General features: G+C 43.7%; 1 protein-coding gene across 1 annotated transcript; it reads left to right on the forward strand.

Annotated features, from left to right (window-relative positions):
* Positions 1–7663: 7663 nt before the first annotated feature.
* On the forward strand, positions 7664–18695 carry avpr2ab (arginine vasopressin receptor 2a, duplicate b). Its single transcript, XM_017407112.3, has 6 exons — positions 7664–9694; positions 11995–12240; positions 14269–14415; positions 14501–14777; positions 16233–16442; positions 17865–18695. Exons 1-6 carry the CDS (start codon positions 9374–9376, stop codon positions 18047–18049), a joined length of 1386 nt encoding a protein of 461 aa, XP_017262601.2. The 5' UTR covers positions 7664–9373; the 3' UTR covers positions 18050–18695.
* The last annotated feature ends 1852 nt before the right edge of the window (positions 18696–20547 follow it).

Below are 20547 nucleotides of genomic sequence, written 5' to 3' on the forward strand. Positions count from 1 at the left end.
GCAGAAACTGTTTGTCTTCCATGGAGAAAGCCCACTTATTATCATCTTCCGTTCTCTTATAGACTGTGAGGCCAAGTGAGTCATGGTCCGCCACAGCAGTGTGGTAACTGTGAGATGGTCTATTATCTGCGCTGAAGTTAACCGTTTGCTTGAGATAGATGTGGTTCTCACAGGGTCTGAACAGTGAAGGTCTTCCATCTTCTAGAATGTTTGTCTTATAGTTATGGACAATAGGCTTATGGACCTTTCCCAAACACATATCACCCATTAACACCCATCCGAGGTCAAGCTTTTGTGCAAAAGGAGCAGGAGAAGAATCTGTGCGTCGTTGTCCAATGGTGGAATTTCACTGACAAGACTCTTTAGGTGAGGATAATGAAAGGCAGCCTCTGGTGTTGGTATTTCATCACGATTGTCCGGTAAATCATCACATTCAATCAATGTCGGGAGCGGAAAGCTAGTTCCGTCATTCACTGCCTCAATTTGGTAGCCACTTGCTCTCCTGCCAGAAGTTGACTATAAGCCAGCACAAGTCTTCAGGGTGTAGGGATATGAGTCTGCTTTTATTTTAAATAGGTTGAAAAACTCTGACCTGGCCAGAGATTTGTTGCTCTGGTCATCAATCATAGCATACATTTTAATAGCTGGTTGCGGTTGCTCTGCTTGGTAAACCTTGACTAGACATATCTTTGAACAGGATTTTGATTCAAAGTGGACGCCACAAACTTCAGTGCACAGAGGACTTACGACTGATCCTGGCATAGTGTCCTCCTTTTCAGGCTCCCCGCCATCATCTATCACAGGACTTGAAGCCTTGATGGACCAGTGGGGTGGACCAGGGTGAAGAGCCGCGATGTGCTTGTCACTGTCGCATTCATCACATTTCAGTGTGACTTTGTAGTCACGAGCAAGATGAGTAGTGGACGAGCAGCATTTAAAACAGATTCCCTGATCCTTCATGAAAGTCTTGCGTTCTTCTATGGTTTTTAGCCTGAAACCATGGATGGCACTTCTTTAACGGGTGAGGTTTGTTATGGATGGGGCAATGCTTCGCCACATCACCTTTAAGCGGTACCTCGCTTTGGATAACACCATAGGAGACGTTGGTCTTATGGACTGAAACTGGGGTTCTGAAATTATTGTGATGTGAGATTGGATTTTCTGTCACAGAACTGCTTCCAAAAAGGGCAAAGCTGGGATCGTTTCTTGTTTTGGCTTGGTAGCAAATGAAGGAGGTGAAAAAGGAGAAGGGTGGGTAACCCACCTTGTAGTCCTCTTTATACTTTGACCCCTGAGTGATCCATTTTTCTTGCACGTTGTATGGCAACTTTTCCAGAATGGGTTTGATGCCACGAGCTGTGTCCAGGTATGCCAAGCCGGGCAAGTAGCCATCCTCCTTTGCCGAGAGTAGCTCCATCAGCAGATCCCCGAGCTCTCTTAACTTTTGATTATCTTTGTTTGTGATTTTAGGAAAGTTGTCCAGCTTCTTGAAAAGAGCACTTTCTATGACCTCTGGAGCACCATAATATTCATCCAGCCTGTCCCAGGTCATTTTTAGTGCAATGTTTGGGTTGTCAATATGAACGGCTCTTAGGCGTTTGACATATTCAGACGACTCCTTACCAAGCCATTTCCAGATTAAATCCAACTGTTCAGTGTGCAGTTAGCCCCAAATCTTTAATGGCATTTGAGAAAGAAGATTTCCATGCTCTGTAGGACTCTGGACGATCATCAAAGTGTGCTAAACCAGTGCTCACAAGCTCTTTGCGTGCTAAGTACTTCGCCATGTTCATCATTGCTGAAGACTCTGGTGCGTTCGTGTGAGAAGTGTCAGAGTACTGTGGAAAAGCTAACTTGGTATTTGGCCGAAGTATATTGGACTTTGGTTCTTGTAACTGTACCTCATTTTGAACTGGGAAGTGGTATTCTCTAGCTAGCTGAGCTGGTGAAGTCCAGATGTGAGTGGTCCAATGTGGGTTAGATGGTTCTGAACTTCGTTGTGGCTGAAATGGTGGAGGCCAGCAGTCTTTCTCAATATACTCCTCTTTAATGATGTCCTTGGTTGGTGGTTGTGGGTCATTTTCGATGGTATACTCTGATATCGCCGACGTATTGACGGATTCAGTGTGTTGGTTAAGCTGCATAGATTGGTCTTTGATGTAGTCACTTACACGTTCATGTGTATTCTGGACCATGTTGGGAAAGCTTTTCCAGCTACGGTGTTCTTCGTTCTCTAAATCTGCTGCTGCTTCCAAAACTTCAGCTTGGGCGATAGCAGCTGCCGCTTCTTTTTCAAGATTGAGAGCTTTGAAGTTGGCTTCTAGTCTAGCTTTGTCGACTTCAATGCTGATCTCTTTCTGGGCGAATGAAACACGTGCAACCGGGTTCTGCTTCACTCCACTGTACCAGGCCGGTCCAAATAACCCCTCAACTCTGCGTTGTGTAGTATTTTTTGTTTTAATGAAGACAAGGAGTTCTTGGGTGATCGGCAGTTTATTTCCTGGATGAGAACATATCGGGATCGGGTCAGTGCAACGGCTCAGCTTTAATCAGTACACTCTCGCGTAGCTTTCACAAACTGGCACTGAGTACCGAAGCCAGCAGTATAAACATGTTTAAAAGATCATGCAATGAAGAATACAATAATAATAAGTGATGTACCTGGATGAGAACATATCAGGGATCGGGTCAGTGCAACGGCTCAGCTTTAATCAGCACACTATAACAGAGCGAGCGTTATGTTAGCTTTTTTTAACTTAGCGCATGAAGTGTTTCATAATAAAATTAAAAGTACAAAAATTGGTGCCAGGCACGTATCTAGTACATATTAATTACAGACGATCTATCTGTTGCTAACACTTTTCTACTCGGTGTGCTGAAGAACGCAACTCACCTCTCGCGTAGCTTTCACAAACTGGCACTGAGTACAGAAGCCAGCAGTATAAACCCAGCCACACAGAGATGAGGGCGCTATTTCCCCATTGCACTGATACCCAAAAACAAGTGGGATTCTACAACCTAAACACTGTTACATTTCCCCTGCTGAATTCCACTTGCACCCCAAAATAAACAAATATCACAAACAAAACCAACACCTCCAAAAATAACAAACAAACCAGATACACCACAGCAACCAGAAGAGAAAAATAGAACCAAAACACATTGAACATTCTAGAGAATTTCCTACAGCATATCCAGAGCCATTGAGATGTGATAAATCTGCTCAGCAAATTCCAGGCGATACAGTTACAAAGAAAATCCAGTCAAATGACCATTCTCAAAAGAATCAGTATAATAAGAGGTTGGCCAGACCCCTTCATCACACATGTGGGAATCATGAAAAACAACAAAATATGCCTATGACATATTTTAACCTAACATAACCATACGCCGTCCTAATACAGACAAATGAAAACAAGGGCACCATGTTTGTTCTGAAACACCATTTTCTATTACAAGTACAATAGAACAAACTCATTCCTCACAAGACTCAAACCTTTCCTGGTTTCTGGTGCATCATCTCAATCAATCTAGAAACAGGCTTAAGTAACCTTCCCGCCCTTGATCTATTGTGGTTCCCCACCACCCTGTCAGCAACAGTGCGGTCTCCAGAGGGCACAACATTTTCAGGTGAGACCCGAACCTCAACGAAAGGCAAACAGTTTGGGTCATGCCCAGCAGTGGGTGCCCCCTCCAAAGCAGAAGAGCATGCCGGTAGATCCATGGACATGACCAGGTCAGATTGTTGCTCATCAACGGTCGAGTTCTTTTGTACATCAGAGTCCATAGTGAGAAAGCAGTCAGAGGCCAGTTGATGGTCCATAACAGTGCCTCCTGGTTCAATATCTTCCGTTATCAGCAGCTCACTGGACACTTCAGATGGCAAGTCAGACACCCAAGCTCTTGTCCTGTACTCAGCAGATGCCACAGTTATTTCACCCACAGTCTCTCCATCGCCATCCGCCATCATCGAGCCAGATTCAGAAGACACATCCACGTCATCCTGCACCAACGCATCCTCGAGAGGGAGAAAGTTCACTGGCATTAACAGATTGCGATGTACAATTTTCACCTGGCCCGTGGAAGCATTCTGAAGCTTAAAGGTGTGACTTGCGTCATTCTTGTCCAAAACCGTATAGACAACATTTTCCCAGCGATCTACAAGTTTTCTCTTGCTGTGTCCCTTTTTGTTGGCTAAAAGAACACGGTCTCCGATCTCCACTGGGGATCCCCGGACCTTCCGGTTGTAGAGATCCGTGTGGCGCCGCAATTGTTTGCTTGCCGTTCTTTGAGCAATGTCCATTGCCTCCTTAAGGTCTTTCCTTAGGGTCTGGACATATCGGTCATAACCTGTGACGTCATGATGGTCAATGACAGAGCCGAAGATTATGTCAATTGAGAGTCTTGGGACCCTGCCAAACATCAACAGAAATGGAGCAAATCCGGTTGTCTCGTGAACAGTGCAATTGTATGCAAAAGTGAGGGTTTTCAGTGCATCAGGCCATCTCTGCTTGGCTTTCGGAGGCAAGGCACGAATTATATTTCCCAAGGTGCGGTTCATCCTTTCACAAGAACCATTACCCATTGGGTGATATGGAGTCGTGTGGGACTTCTGAACACCAGCAACACTCAACAGTTCGGAGATTAGTGCACTCTCAAAATTTGCTCCCTGATCAGAGTGTAAGCACGCCGGAAAGCCGTAGACACAGAAATAGTTATGCCACAGTTGGTGCGCCACTGCCTTGGCAGACTGGTTGGGGCATAAAAAGGCATGCGCCATCTTCGTAAAATGGTCCGTGACCACAAGCACATCCACTGATTTGTTCGCAGAGTCTTCAGCTGACCAAAAGTCTAAACAGACCAGTTCCAGGGGCTCTGATGTCCTGATGTTCTCTAAAGGCGCCCTAGCCTCTGGTTCCGGCGACTTGCTAACAACGCATCGCTTGCAGCACCTAACATATTCTGACACATGCTTAGCCATCCCGGCCCAGTGAAATCTTTGCCTGGCCAGATAAAGGGTTCGTTGTTGGCCTTGGTGGCCTGCTTCATCATGGACTCCCTTCAGCACAACAGGACGCAGGGCAGGCGGGACAACATACAGGTAAGTTTTTGTCCTTGTTACAGGATTCTTGGCAACTCGATACAACACACCATTTTTCACAGTCAACTTATTCCATGCCCTCAGAAGTTTATTCGTATCAGTCACTTCATAGGCACGCTCTCTTCTGGATGGCCTTCGCCCTCTTTCTACATAGAAGATTGCCCTACACAGTGCATCATCACACCGCTGTTGCCTCACTAGCTCGTCGCGCGAAAAAATTTCAGAATCAGCTTGGTTCGGTGTGAGTAAAGTCTGAGAGAACTGAGGCAGGAGGAGAGCATGTGGCCACACCTTGGACTCATGTTCCGTATGAGCCTGAAAGACAGCTCCCACCTCAGAAGATGACAGCCCCCCCGCCTGTACCACAGCTGTGCACTGAGAAACGGTAGGCTGGACATCGCCTGGGGTCTCCTCAGATGAGTGAACCGTCCATCTGAAGGCCTCCTGCACCCCACCTGTGGCAACTGCCTCTGCTGCAACCAGTAGATCATTGTATGGCACTCTTATTAAACGATGGGAGGCAGTGGGTTGCACAAAGGGTTCCCTGCTCAGTGCATCAGCAACCACATTCTTAGGACCAGGGATGTACTTTATGTCAAACTGGAAAGGTGCCAGTTTTGCAATCCACCTCTGCTCACATGCATCCAATCTTGGCTTAGACAGTATGTAAGTCAGGGGGTTGTTATCGGTCCATACTGTAAACTGATGACCCCTCAGCCAATGATGGAACTTATCGCACACTGCCCACTTCAAAGCAAAGAACTCCAGCCTATGCGCTGGATACTTGGACTGTGCATGACTGAGAGTCTTACTGGCAAAGGCGATTGGCCTTGATGTCAAACCCCCAGCCGGAACTTGTGATAACACAGCACCAAGGCCACTGCTGGAGGCATCAACAGATAGAAGGAAGGGCTCCTCGAAGTTTGGATGGCCCAGGAGCACTCGATCTAACAGAGCCTGCTTCAACTTGAAGAACGCTGTCCTGCAGTCATCCGTCCAATCCTCCTCACACCGTTTTACACGGGCTTGCTCCCCGGACCGCGTGGGCCTTTCTCTCCAGATGTCAACCGGAACAGAGGTCTTGCAATGGATGAACAGTTCTCAATAAATTGTTGGTAATACATGACCATTCCTAGGAATGAGCGGATCCTCTGCTGGGATGGAACCTTAGAACCATCTTCCATGAGATCTGCTTCTGTAAGGGATGTGATGGATGCTATTTTCTCAGGATCTGGCCTTATTCCATCAGCATTAATAATGTACCCCAGGAATTTTACAGACTGACTCAAAAAGTGGCACTTCTTTGGAGCCAACTTAAGATTGTGAGCCTGCAATCTCTGGAACACCATATGCAAGCGCTGCAATGCCACTTCTTCAGTGGGGGCAAAAACCAGAACGTCGTCGAGATAACACAGCACACTGAGGAAGTTCTGGTCTCCGAAAATGCCCAACATCATCCTCATAAAGGTCGCAGGACTGTTGCACAGTCCTTGTGGCATACGATTGTATTCGTATAACCCAAACGGTGATGTGAATGCTGTGTACTTGCGGTCCTGATCATGCACCTCCACATTATAGTAGCCTGAAGTCAGGTCCATTGTAGAGAAAAATCCATTTCCTCCTAAAGCAGCCAGTGCATCTGCTGGATGCGGAAGAGGATGGACATCTTTGACAGTTCTAGCGTTAAGCCAGCGAAAGTCATTACAAATCCTTAAATCACCAGACTTCTTCCAAACTAAGACCAAAGGTGATGCAAATTCACTGCAAGACTTTCGGATTATTCCCCGTTCCTCCATTTCATTCAGAGCTTGTCTTAATTTGTCATAATGAGTTGGTGGCACCCGTCGGCATGGCAACCGAAATGGCTTGTCATCCACTACTCGAATTCGATGGAGATAGCCTGTAGCTTTGCCGCAATCTAGCTTGTCTCTCGAGAAAATGGACTCAAACTGAGCTATGAGGTCAACTAGTTTCTCTTTGTTAGCTTGTGACACTTCACATGAGTCGACATCTATATCAGCCAGCCCCAGATTTTGCAGCACTGCATGCAAGGAGCTACTGTCATCTGTTACTCGCTCTGAAGATGGATGATCAGGCAAGGTAGAAACATCAGTAACTAGACTCTGCTCATCGTTGTACTGTGCTGAGTCAGTAGCCGGAAGCTGTATATTCTGTTGTACGCAGGAGTCAGTGGGGCTGAAGCTCTCCACTGCTGCACAGGTAAACACACCAGCCAATTTCATGTTGCGTTTTAAAGTCATTGGTTTGTCAAAGGGGTTTAAGACTTTTACAGGGAGCCACCCATCACTTTTAACATGAGCCACAGTCCTGCCAACCATAACTGATCTTGGCCTTGACCTCGCTGCCGTGGGTTCTATCACTACAGCACTCCCCACGTCCTCATGACTTTCTAGCTGCAGCCTGCCCCGGACCAGGTGCTCTGTCGATGGTTCCAAGGTTATGGCTCTCTGTAGCTTGACAGTTCCAATCTTACCACTGACACTCTCCGGAACCACCACTTCTGACATTAAACTCCGCACATTGTGATCAGACATGTTTTCTGCATTTAAGATCTTGCTGCATTTCACCCCCAAACCATCTTCAGTCTTCAGGTGATTGACCAAATGTCTCATAAGGTTGCTGCCTATGATGAGGTCCTCACTTTGTCCCGCAACCACCAGCATAGGCACAACAACTTTGCAGCCATACATTTCCACTGTAATGTCACACACACCAGATGGGATTGTCTTTGAGCCACCACAACCAATAAGTACAACATCCGTGGGTTGCAAGGTGAGGGTCTTAAATACTGCATGATCTAAAAGGTGGGGCATCAGATCAGTACTGAGGGTGCAGGCCATGGAGCCACTATCGAGTATTGCTTTAACAGATACTTTGCCACCAAGGGTCACATTTTCATAGAACAGTTCATCATGTTGTTTCAGTCTTTGGGTGTTCTGAAGTACTGGTCGATGACCAAGCTGTCGTTCTTCACAGACAGTTTGGTACACAGAGTCCAAATCATCAAAATCAGTCTCTTGGGGCACAATTTCAGGCCTAACACTTGCCCCCTCCTGTAGGCCAACTAGTTTCCCAGCTGTTGGGCAGGTGAGTCAGGCCCTCTCACTATGTTAGATACGGCCTTGGGGCACCGAGCCCGTGTGTGATCAGCAGCATGGCAGATGAAGCACAGCTGATTGGTTCTACAGTGGTAATAGGTAGAGTGTTCAGTGTCACCACAGATCACACAGGGCACGAATTTGTGTGGTTGATTTCGATGAGCTCTGACATCATCTCTAGCAGGTGGCTTTGCTCGTCGGGGCTGACCCTCCAGAACTCTCTCCAACAGAGCTATCACATGATCAAGACGATCAGCAGGCGCTGGTGCATTAAGTCCAGTAGATGGTACAGAGTCAGGGATCGGTGATGACGTGGTACCTTTACTGCTGCATGTTACCTGTGGCACCTGAGGACCCACCTCCTGTCGCTGAAAACTTAAAGCACTGGACGCACTCGGCTGAGGGCCACACTTTTGATCTTTGCTATGCTCCAGCAACTTTTCGTGCACATCAGCAGGTGTCCACTGCTGCAACGGCTTGCATTTGAAAATCAGAGACAGTTCTGAGTCTGGGCAGTGACGAATAAACATTGCAGTCAGTTCCTTTGCCAGATATGCAAAGGACTTATTCTGTCTCTTAAGACAGTCTTCTGTCAGTTCCATGGCTCTGTTCAGCCGGAGCCAGTAGTCAAAAGGTGTCTCACCTAAGGTTGGTAATGTTGCGTAAAAATCAGCCAGAGGCATGCTTGAACAGGCAGTGTCACTAAAGAGGTGATAACACTGATGATGATCAGTTAATCAATACATTTGATTAGCAGCTCCTGGATGATCCTAAACCTCTTAAATCCTGTAAAAGCAGCAAGAGTGGTCTTATTTTTTGCACATATAGCTTTTCCATTTTGGCTTTGTTTTTGTTTAATAAATGAGGAATCTGTTGTGTTGTGAATCTGTTTTTGTTCACTTGAGGTTAGATTTGAACAGTTTTAGATCCTGGAAATGACCAGATAAACTTTATGTCCTGATGCATAAAACCCTTGAACTGACAGAGGGTGTCCTTACTTTTTCTTGTGAATGTTTTCCAATATAATTTACAGACAGCTTTTACATTGAAGTGGAATAAACTATTAGTGCAATCAGCAATCTGAATATCAATAAAGTACAGAAATGCTAGCATTGGGTTTTTTTTTCTTATAGTTTAGAAGTCTGTTTTTCAGATGACTGTAACATCTCCGTTCCATGTTCCTGTCTTTGCTCTCTCAGCCAATATGTCCATCTCTATGGTAACAGAGACATACCAGTCTATGGACTGGTCTGTGGTTTCTGAGACCCCGATGGGCACAAATATAACAGAGTGGGAGCGAGACCCCCTGCTGGCAGTGGCAGAAGTGGTGGTGCTGGCAGTCATTCTACTGTTGGCGTTACTTAGCAATGGATTGGTGTTGGTGGTGTTGCTAAAGCGGAGACGACGACGCAGTCCACTACACCAATTTATGCTAAACCTCTGTGTGGCTGATCTGGTGGTGGCACTGTTCCAGGTAACACACAAACACACACACACTTTTTTAAATTTTCTGTAGCACCACAACTGCCCTTCATTAAAAAAAAAGCAGTACCTGGCTCCTTATAACTGAATAGCTAATCCTTTCTTTGAACATGAACATTATGAAATATAACGCTAACCTTAAAAGCAAAATTCAATCCTCTAAAAACAAACTTCAAATCTACATGGACAGCAATTTAGTTCCTAAGTACCATTAACTATTACAGTAATTATTATTTATCATCGGTGTGGATATTAGACCAGAACAATTTTTCTGTAGTAGAACTCCTGCACACGTGTCAAAATAGAGTTTTTGTATGGAGATTTTTTTGTGCTATTATATAGAGCCCACAGTGAGACAGCCTGCTCACTTGCTCAAGTTGGCACAAAGTAAGGCAGGCTGTTTTACTATATATTCAAATCATACTTCATATTTCATATTACTTTTTTAGATTTAAATAATAGCATTTCTCCTGGTCACAATAACCTTCTTATTAGTTAGAATTGAAATGAAAGATATTTACAAATCCCATTATTACAATAGTTAAAATTTAGTACAATTCCAATTTTTATTAGTAAAAACTAAGTTTAAGATTTTTGGTTGACTTAAAGCTGTTGACAGTGGTTGACTTAAAGCTGTTGTTGGTTTTTATTATTATTTCTTATTATTACCCTAACCCCAAAAAAGGTTTAGAACCACCTGCACTTCCTAGGAGCTTGAGGGTTCTGCTCAGTATCTTAGCTGTTCCTAGGACTGCGCTCTTCTGAACAGAGATCTCTGAGGTTGTTTCTGGGATCTGTTGTAGCCACTCTTCCAGTTTGGGGGTCACAGCACTGAGTGCTCCGATGACCATTGGCACCACTGAGGCTTTTCAAACTCCTTTTTCCAGATGTTACAGTCACGTGGGACTGCTACGTCTATCACCACTGCTTTCTTCTGTATCTCGACGATCACCACAATGTCTGGTTGATTAGCCATCACCTATTTGTCAGTCTGGATCTGGAAGTCCCACAGTATCTTAGCACTGCCATTCTCCACCACCTTAGGTGGAGTCTCCCACTTTGACTGTGGGACTTCCAGTACATACTCAGTACAGATGTTCCTGTACACTATTCCAGCCACTTGGTTATGGTGTTCCATGTATGCTTTGTCTGCCTGCATCTTACATCCTGCTATTATGTGCTGGATTGTCTCAGAGACATCTTTACACAGCCTGCATCTTGGGTCCTGCCTGGTATGGTAGACCCCAGCCGCTATTGCTCTTGTGTTGCCATGATTAGTGCCTCTGTGCTGTCCTTCAGTCCTGCCCTTTCTAGCGACTGGTAGGATTTGTTGATATAAGCCACTTCCTCAATCTGCTGGTGGTACATGCTGTGCAGAGGCTTGTCCTTCTATGAGGGTTCCTCTTTCTCTTCTTCCATGTTAGGTTTCTGCTGCCTGACACATTCACTTAGCAGGTCATCATTGGGGGCTTTCTTCCAGATGTTCTCCAGGATCTTGGTTGTTTCATCCTGTATAGTGGCTCTGATGCTCACTAGTCCTCTGCCTCCCTCCTTTCTCTTCGTGTATAGCCTCAGGGTGCTGGACTTGGAGTAAAATCCTCTGTGCATTGTGAGGAGCTTTTGTGTCTTGATGTCAGTGGCTTCTATTTCCTCTGTTGGTCAGGCTATTACACCAGCTGAGTATCTGATGACTGGCACTTTATCTGATAACCTTCAGGATCTGCCTTACTCTCTGTAGGTACTTGTTTATGGCTGACCAAGGTATTTGTAGCTGTCCTGGACATCTGCAATGTTGCCTTCAGGTAGTTCAACCTCTTCAGTTTGATTTTGTCTTGCTCATTTTTGGCATACAGCTTGATGTCATTTATGTAGAGGAGGTAACTGATGAATGCGCCTCTTCAGAACAAATATATACACAGTAGATTGTATTATGTATGTATGTATTGTATTATTGTATTATGTATATATATATATATATATATATATATATATATATATATATATATACACACACACACACACAGTATCTTAGCTGTTCCTAGGAACAACCTTGGAGATCTCTGTTCAGAAGAGCACAGTCCTAGGAACAGCTAAGATTCTGAGCAGATCCCTCAAGCTCCCAGACTTCTGGTAGAAGACCTGAGCTTGAAGTGAAAAATGGAACAAATAGGGCAAGATGGAAGTTTTTTTTTTTGTTTTTTTTTAGACATACACACACATACATTCATGTACTACGTATATATGTATACTATCTGGTTTACATTCTTTTTCTTTCTGCTGTCCTTTTCTGAGGTATTACCACAGCTGGTGTGGGATGCTAAGGGCCTCTTTCCTGGCCCAGACTTCGTGTGTCGCTTAGTGAAATACCTGCAGGTCCTCGGAATGTTTGCCTCCTCCTACATGATTGTTGCTATGACAATGGATCGCCATTACGCTATCTGCTGCCCCCTGAAAGCCCATCGCAGTGGGGCCTCAAAGCGCTGGAATGCCTTTATAGTACAGGCATGGGGTCTGTCCCTGCTGCTTAGTTTACCACAGGTAGCATCACTCAGTCACCCTTTACACAACAAAAACACATGAATTTACCATGTGGAAAAACATGTGACCACATAGATTCACATGAACATGTTGGAAATGTTACACAATCAAATAAAAAAAAAAATAAGCAGAACACAGTAGACATATTAATTATCATCTACAGTTGAAGGTAAAAGGGCAATAATTCATGTTTTTGCCCATGTTTAAGTGTTTGTTTGATTATCAGATGTACATCTACAACTCGTTAACTTTTGGAGTTCAAAACAACCCAAAATGTTTACAAATTTAGTCGACTATACAGCTACTGAGCTAAAATTTGATGTAGTAGTAGCTGAGAATCATTCATAACATATCTTCTAAGCACTAATAGATTGCGCATGAACTTTGCTTGAAATTTTGTCAAATACACAGTGAACTCTGTTTGTTAGCAAAATATCTCATGAAACATTGAACATATTTTAATGACACTTTCAGAAAGTAATCATTAATGTCAAGATCCATAGAGAGTGCGATGAACCCAGAGCGCAGACTCATTTAAAAAAAAAAAAAAAATTATTAAAATAAAAGCTGACTTGGCAGCAAAAATCCAAAACAAAACACAAAAGCAAGGTGAGGCAAGGCAAGGGAACCAGACAACCAGAGACGAGAGACAAGAGACAATAGACAATGAACCAGCGGGAAAGTGCAGAAAATGACCAGGCAATAGTGAGTGATTACAATTGCGGACAGGTGGAGATGGGCGTGGCAGGTAAACAAGAGCTGACTGAGGATAAATGGAGAATGATGACATGAATGGGCAACAAACAGGAAAACAACAAAGACAATAAACCAAAACCAAAAGAAACTAGAAACAAAATGCTAAATACAAAAAGAAACACACCGCCAAAACAAAAACCTGACATAACCCCCCTCTCAAGGGACGGCTCCTGATGTCCCAAAGAAAAACAAAACAAAACCTAGCACGGGAGGGTGGAGGGGGAAAAAACAAAAAGAAAGGACGGAGGGCACAAAACCAACAAAAAACCGACCGGGCAAAAGGCCAGGAAAACAAAACAAAACAAAAACAAGAAAATAAAAGTTTGGGTGGGCGGCCTTGACGCCGTCCACGGCAGGGCAAGAGTTCAGGTGGACGGCCCGGGAATCATCCATGGCGAGGCAAGAGTTCCGGGGGACGGCCCAGGAACCGTCCACGGCAGGTCAGACGAGAGCGAATCAGGTGAGAGCGAGGTGTCCTTCAGGAAGCTGACATCGCAGCAAAAGTCCAAAACAAAACACAAAGGCAAGGTGAGGCAAGGCAAGGCAAGGGAACCAGACAACCAGAGACAAGAGACAATAGACAATGAACCAGCGGGGAAGTGGAGCAAGGCTGGCGAGACGGAGGCACCAGAACAAAAACCTGACAATTAGATGTATCTGATTAACTGTTTGAGCTAACCCAAATCAAGATGGCTGCTACAGCCAATTGACTTTTGAAAACCCAAAATGGCTACAATTTTAGTCAATTTTACTGATATTGTGCTAAGATTCTGATGTGGTTGTAGCTGAGAGTCAATCACATTGTATACTCAAATTGCTACACATTGTGAAATATCTTTGCTTCAAAATTTTGCATTACCTGTTAGAGTCAACCCTGTTTGTCTGTTAGCAAAATTCTCATGAACAACCCTGCACATTTTTTTATGAAACTTCTAGAAATTAATCATTGAGTGTACATCTGCAACTGATTATCTTTTGGTGTCAATACACTTCAAGGTGGTTGCCATAGCTAATCAACATTAACTGGCACAAAATGGCTATAACTCACTCAATTTAAGTATTTTTGAGTTAATATTTGATATAAAAGTAGCTGAGAGTCATTCACAACACATACTCTGAGTGTGAGATATCACAATATCACATGAGATTGCACATTTTAATTTCCAAATGTGCAAAACCCGTTTCACAAACGTCACAGATGGAAATTTTTTTTTTTCACATGACCTGGTTTCTGCTTTCCCCACATCTCTTTACCTTCCCTCTAACTGGCAGGTTTTTATCTTCTCCCGTTTGGAAGTGGCTCCGGGGGTGTACGAATGTTGGGGTACTTTCACAGAGTCCTGGGGTCTCAAAGCCTACGTGACATGGATGACCCTGGCTGTCTTCATCATCCCTGTCCTCATCATCACTGTCTGCCAGGTACAGAGGGATGGACCACAGCTGAACAGGTGTGAAACCTTAATGTGGTACTGTCATTACTGAACCTCTCATATGTCCTCCTCAGGTACGCATCTTCATGGAAATTTACCACAATCTGTACCGAAAATCAGGGCGCCGCCTGTCCCCCAACCCCCTCCCCCCATCCAGACAAGACAGCCAGAGCAGAGGAGGGGGAGGAGGAGGGAAGCCCACTGTACCTGTTTATGTCCCCCCCATCACATTCCACAACCCTGAGAGTCACAACGGCTTTGATGCTGGATCCACCTGCCAGAACTTGCCACTGAATCCACTCAGGTCCAAAAGGATCTCCACACAGTGTGAAATTCACACCTGCAGCACTGGTGAGACCGACGTTCACTGACATATTGAGGTGTTTTGGTGATTTTACCTCTTCTTGAGCAGTACACAAGGAAGATAGACGAAACTCAGTCTGACCAAGGGGAATCAATATTGAGATCCGTAGTTTTTCTACATGTTGAACTTACAATCTGTCAGGGTGGACCCTGCCTCTCGCACAATGACTGCTGGAGATAGGTACCAGCTCAGGGACGGCTGGTATCAGTGGGCTAGTAGGGCTAAGCCCTCCCTGGTGTTTACAGTATAAATGTTAAAATACCTCATAAACACAAACTAAAAATATTGTATCACATTTTGTGAAATTTACAATAAAACTGGTGCCAAACGATGCCAGGAAAATCCCCAAGTCTTTCCAAAGGCCTAACTTTTTACAGCCCTGTTCAGCCCCTTATCTTGCCTGGTATAGAATGATTGTCAGCTGTCTTGTCCTGCCCCCTCGGTTTGCTGCTCATTTGGGCTAATTAAGTTCAGCCCAGGGTCAGCCCATGACCTCAGGCTTTAGCCAATGAGGGTGGATGTACAATAACGTGCCTCGAGCATGAGTGTACGTGGGCGTGGTTTATCGTGGACTGAAATAAGTGCGATGGTGAGCAAGAGAAAGATAAACATGGTGAATTATTTAATTTCTCACTCCTTTTCCTTAATGTATTTGGTGTACAAACCGGAGGTGAAGAGGTTGAGAGCAGATAGACCCAAGGATATTCAAAGTTTTCCTGTGACTTGGTTCCAGTGAAAGGACTGGCTAACAGCAAGTGTAGCTAACAGATCTTTAACGAGGTGGTTATTAACATTTTTGGATCCCAGAAAAGTTGTTGGAGTGAGCTTCTCTTTAAATAAGGTAGGATTCATTTTTAAAAAAAGAAGCACTTTCCAATATTGCATGTCTTGTTTCATTTTACTTTATTAGTGTGATTAGTAATTGTGTCAAGGAGTGTGGTGCAGTGTTATGCAAAGCTGTTTGACTGGGAAAAATCATCTGAAATGATTATAGCTGACACTCTTAATGAAAGGAATGAAGTATCGGACAACTGACAGAGGCTCTGTCTAAGCTTGGTTTTTGATGGTGGTTTGTTTTAAGGTTGTCTTTGTGATGAAAAATGACATGATGTCAATTTATAGCAGGTTTTCTTTATTTCAAATTGGATGCTTCTGTTGTTGAAATCCAAACTACAGCATTTTATTATATATCTGTTAGCCCACCTTACAAATATCACCACCTTCTGCCACTGCACCAGCTCCCCCTTGATCCCGAACAAAACAAGTGTATGAAGAAAATGCATGGATGGATTTTAAGATTGGCTTCAGACATCTGACCACAGATGCTATATCAATACTTCATCTCAAAAATGTTTTAACACTGTAAAGGTCAGCAGGAAAGCTTGTACCTGCAATATGTAGTTTTTTTTAAAGGAAAGTCTACTTTCTGTTCTCCATGACAGCTGAGTTGCAGTCTGACCCCACAGCACCCTCTGCCGTCTGTTCACACCACCCGCCTAAAGTCTCCTCTGCTGCCCAGGGTGGGGAAGTCGCAGCAGTGTCAAAGACAGTCAGGATGACACTGGTTATCGTACTCGTCTACTCCATCTGCTTGGCCCCGTTCTTCAGCGTGCAGATGTGGGCCGCCTGGGATCCTGACCCACCCCAGGAAGGTGCACTTTGAAAAATATATATGTTTGAGGGAAACCCTCCACTTCACTCTGTCTCCAGCAGTATTATGCAGTCTGTCAACAATTGCCCAGAGAAGTATTTGCATATTTTAGAATGAGATCCTCAAAACAGATCTGGAGCCAAATTAAATCTTATCCAGACCTAATTCCTAAATTTTAGCTTCACACATTTTGTCACATTTATGGTAATTCATTTTAAGTGGCCTGACTTGTCTAGCCTCCATTGTCATTTCTGTGGGCTGGTTATCAACTCATTGATGAGTACAGTCCTCAGGAAACAATATTGTGAGTGGGAGTTTATGAGGTATTTTACATGGGAGCTGGTTAAGTCAGACTTTTGCAACTTGGTACGCTCTTTCTTGCCTTATACTTACAGTATAACCTCCTGCTGTTAGATTTTTTATTAGTGTCACAATACAGAAGCATACTCATAACATGTAGCACTATTGCTTTGAATATGCTTCATACTGACCATTGATATATAAAACATGCTATTTCAAGGTTAACCTATACACAAAAATAGTATATTTGTCCAAATTATTATTTTTGGGTAGCTTATTAAAAGGCAGAGCTTTTAAAAGTCTACTAGAGTAGATTAAATCATCAGCGTTGGGGAGGATGCCAATGTGCCTGTGGCAGGCGGCTATGTTTTGTACCCACAGAAGTATAGGTACAAAGTGATGGAAGTATTAATTCACCTGAAGCTGAAGAAAATTGAAAGCTGCTTGGTGCATTTGGTTTTATGAGAGGACAATGAAGTTTCTCACTGCTATCATCCTTTCAGTCATCCACTTTGTACCTCGCCTCATACCCCTGACTTATACTAAGATCTTCTTAAAGCCACTTCATACGGTCTAAAAGTTATTACTTTTTTACATTATTAGGTTTTGTAAATTCTGTCAGTTGCTTCAAGCTCAACTGTTTTTTGGAGTATAAATAAAATTTGGCAAAATATGGAATATCCTGATTTGTGATTTTAATTTCATGCCTTATTTTATGCTCAATTTGAGAATTTGAACCCAACTTGAAACAAATATTGTAACAAACAAAACTTTTTGGTTCCATTCCAACATTGCACCTGTTTTCTTCAGAACTACAATGCACATATCCAATAACATTAGATTAGACTCATGTCCAGTTTATTCAATTTAAACTAAATTCTGTGTAAGTGCCACACATTTTTAAATATTTGATATTTCAAACAAGGGTAACTATAGATTGTTTTTGCATAAATTATTCATAGATCATACGTTTCACCAATTTTATACAAAAATAGTTTAAGATAAGATGTCATTTCAAATGGACGTTTCTAAAGCATTTCTTTCCCTCACAGTAATTTGCCTTCACAGAAGTCCTGTGTAATTTTTAAACTCTTCCTCCTCCTGTGTATGTGTGTGTTTACAGGCATAGCCTTTACCCTGCTGATGTTGCTAGCCAGTCTGAACTCGTGCACCAACCCCTGGATCTACAGCTTCTTTTCCAGCAGTATTGCTCCAGAGCTGCGCCTCCTGCTGCTTTGTGGGGCACGCTCTCAGCGCCGGAGCTCTTTACCCAACGACTCCACCGCCACACACACCTCCAGCTCCTGACGGCCCAACCCTGTGATGCAGCTGAGCTTGTCAGAGTTGTTGTAGCTAGGAGGACATGTTGGGACTTACCTTTACTCCTGCTGTGTTTGGAGCTACAAGAAGTCAGCATTAAAACAAAGAAAACAGGATGAAAGAGCTGGTCTGACCACACACAGCCACAGTCCTCAGAGGGTCATTGATAAAGTTCCCATGAGATTGTTCACAAAGTGCTGTTTGCTACAGCATACAATGCTCCTCCAATAAAAATGAGTAAAATTTGCAAAAAAGAGCCCACTCTGCTCTTAACAGTCATCTCCACCAACTATTCTCCACCACTTCTGATAAAATAAAACATTTGACAATGCATTTCACTGGACATAAAAGGTTCTTACATCTTTTGGAAATGCTGATGAATGTCCTTTACCTAAAGTAGTTGTACAAGAACTGAAAACTACAAGTTATCATTAGGAATGCCTTCTGTAGTCCCCAGCTTGAAAAGCAACACAAGCACATTTTTAAACCTCCCCTAACTTTTCACCTTCTTTCCCCCTTTCTATCTAATGGTCCTTTTCCACAGGCTTGACTCAGCTCTGCTCGGCTCAACACAGCACGGGTTCAGTTTTTCTATTCTGTGGTCCCGCCCACTTCGAGCTCACTTCCTAGTACTTCTTAGAACCTTACTTGGCTAGCCAAGTCAAGCTGAACATTCAAAGTCAGCAGACTATATATATATATATATATATATATATATATATATATATATATATACACACACACACACACACACACATTGAAATGGCAACACTTAAAACAAAACCATAGTGCTATGATGTTTTTGTGCGTTTTGGCTGACAACAGAATTCAGATGGAGGTAAACCAAATGGAGTCAATTCATGGACCACATCAGCAACAACATTTTTAGAAACTGTGTCAGAGAATGGTGAGTGTTTTTGACTTAATTTCACTTATTTACCCGTTGGTGGTAAGTTTCTGGCAGCTGCGCAATGACAATCCGCCCACACTAAGGCAGTGATCAGTTGTATGGAAAATCACCTTGGCAGTGTAGAACAGAATAGAGCCGAGTTAGGGCAAAGTGAGTTGTGGGACACTGAAAAAACATCTTAAGGCCCAGTCCCAATATTCGCACTACACCCTACGCCCCTCTATGAAGGGTGTACTCAGTCGAAGTGCACAGAAGGGTTCGTGTGCGCAGGTTACAAGCATGCAAAAATTGGAGAATTGGGACAGTACAGGTTATGTCATCGACTTGCGCCTCTGCATCATAACTGCAACATCCAACATGGCAGGACCGGCCCCTGTTTTGGTATTTTAAGAAGGTGCCAGAATGATTTTAAAAGTACAGTTTAGGTATTTTTGCTTTCCAAAGTCATTGCAAGAGATATTTGGCTGCTCAAATGTGTTTTGTTATGACTTGTTGAATACAGAGCAAAGTTTGATAGTATTCACACATGTACAGCAGAGTGAAACAATAATTATTTCAATACTTTGCATTTGAACACTGCTTTTTTCATGACAGACGCAGCTTGCTCTGTCACCACTGCCATATTTCTGTTGTTTAATTCAAAACCCTTTCATTGTCAATAAAGGTAATAAAAAAAATTCAAAATGTCACATACAGCAATGAATTGTGGGTAAATATTACGTAAATACAAAAGTCCGCCTGAGTCCCTCTTAGTCAGAGGGCGGATGTAGTACACAAAGGGGGCGGGGTTAAAGAGCACTCAGGAGAATTTGGACACACTACGCACTCAAACCCTTCAGCATGAACGCACATTTAAAGGACACTAGGGTGGAATGAGGGTGCAAGTGCGAGTACTGGGACAAAAAAAGCCTTCATTTCTTTCCTTTCCCTACACCTAATACCATTCGCAGATATGCCCCTTTTCCACCGGCTCTAAAGGTCCTGGCTCCACTCTACTCGGTTTGTTTTGCGTGCATTTCCACCGGCATTTTTTCGAGGCTGGTCTCTGCTTTGGAGTAGGGCCAGCCCTGCTTTCATGGGTGGCGCAAGCTTAGCTCATGTTCACTCATTGGTTGTGGGTGTGGCCAGATTTAAGCGTAAGAGTGAAGAAAACAACGATAGACAATTTTGGAACGGTAGCGAAGTAATAGGAATATAAACAACAGTGTTAGCTTACCCCGTCTGTCCCCCATCTGAAGGTGCTGTAAAGCCTGAAATCTCCGGCGGATAACAGCTGTTCTACTCCGTGCAACAATCGCGGCATCCAGAGGCATTTCTTCTACTGTGCCTCTCGTCCTGAAGTCTCAGGAGAATCCCCATAAGCTTAAAAAACAGCAACAACACAGGGCCAACGTTGTCCATAGCTCTTCCGTTGTCTCCACAAATGACGCCAAGTTTCAGTAGCGCACACTCACCTCTCCCAGCGGCCTCCCCCAAAAACAACTGGACTTCTATTCTGTAGTTGAAGACGTTTTGCTTCTCATCCGAGGAGCTTTCTCAATTCAGAAATAGAGAGTGTGGAGTTGAGCTTTTAAAG

Source organism: Kryptolebias marmoratus, linkage group LG8 (genome assembly GCF_001649575.2).
Source record: "Kryptolebias marmoratus isolate JLee-2015 linkage group LG8, ASM164957v2, whole genome shotgun sequence".
In the NCBI taxonomy this organism is placed as follows: Eukaryota; Metazoa; Chordata; class Actinopteri; order Cyprinodontiformes; family Rivulidae; genus Kryptolebias; species Kryptolebias marmoratus.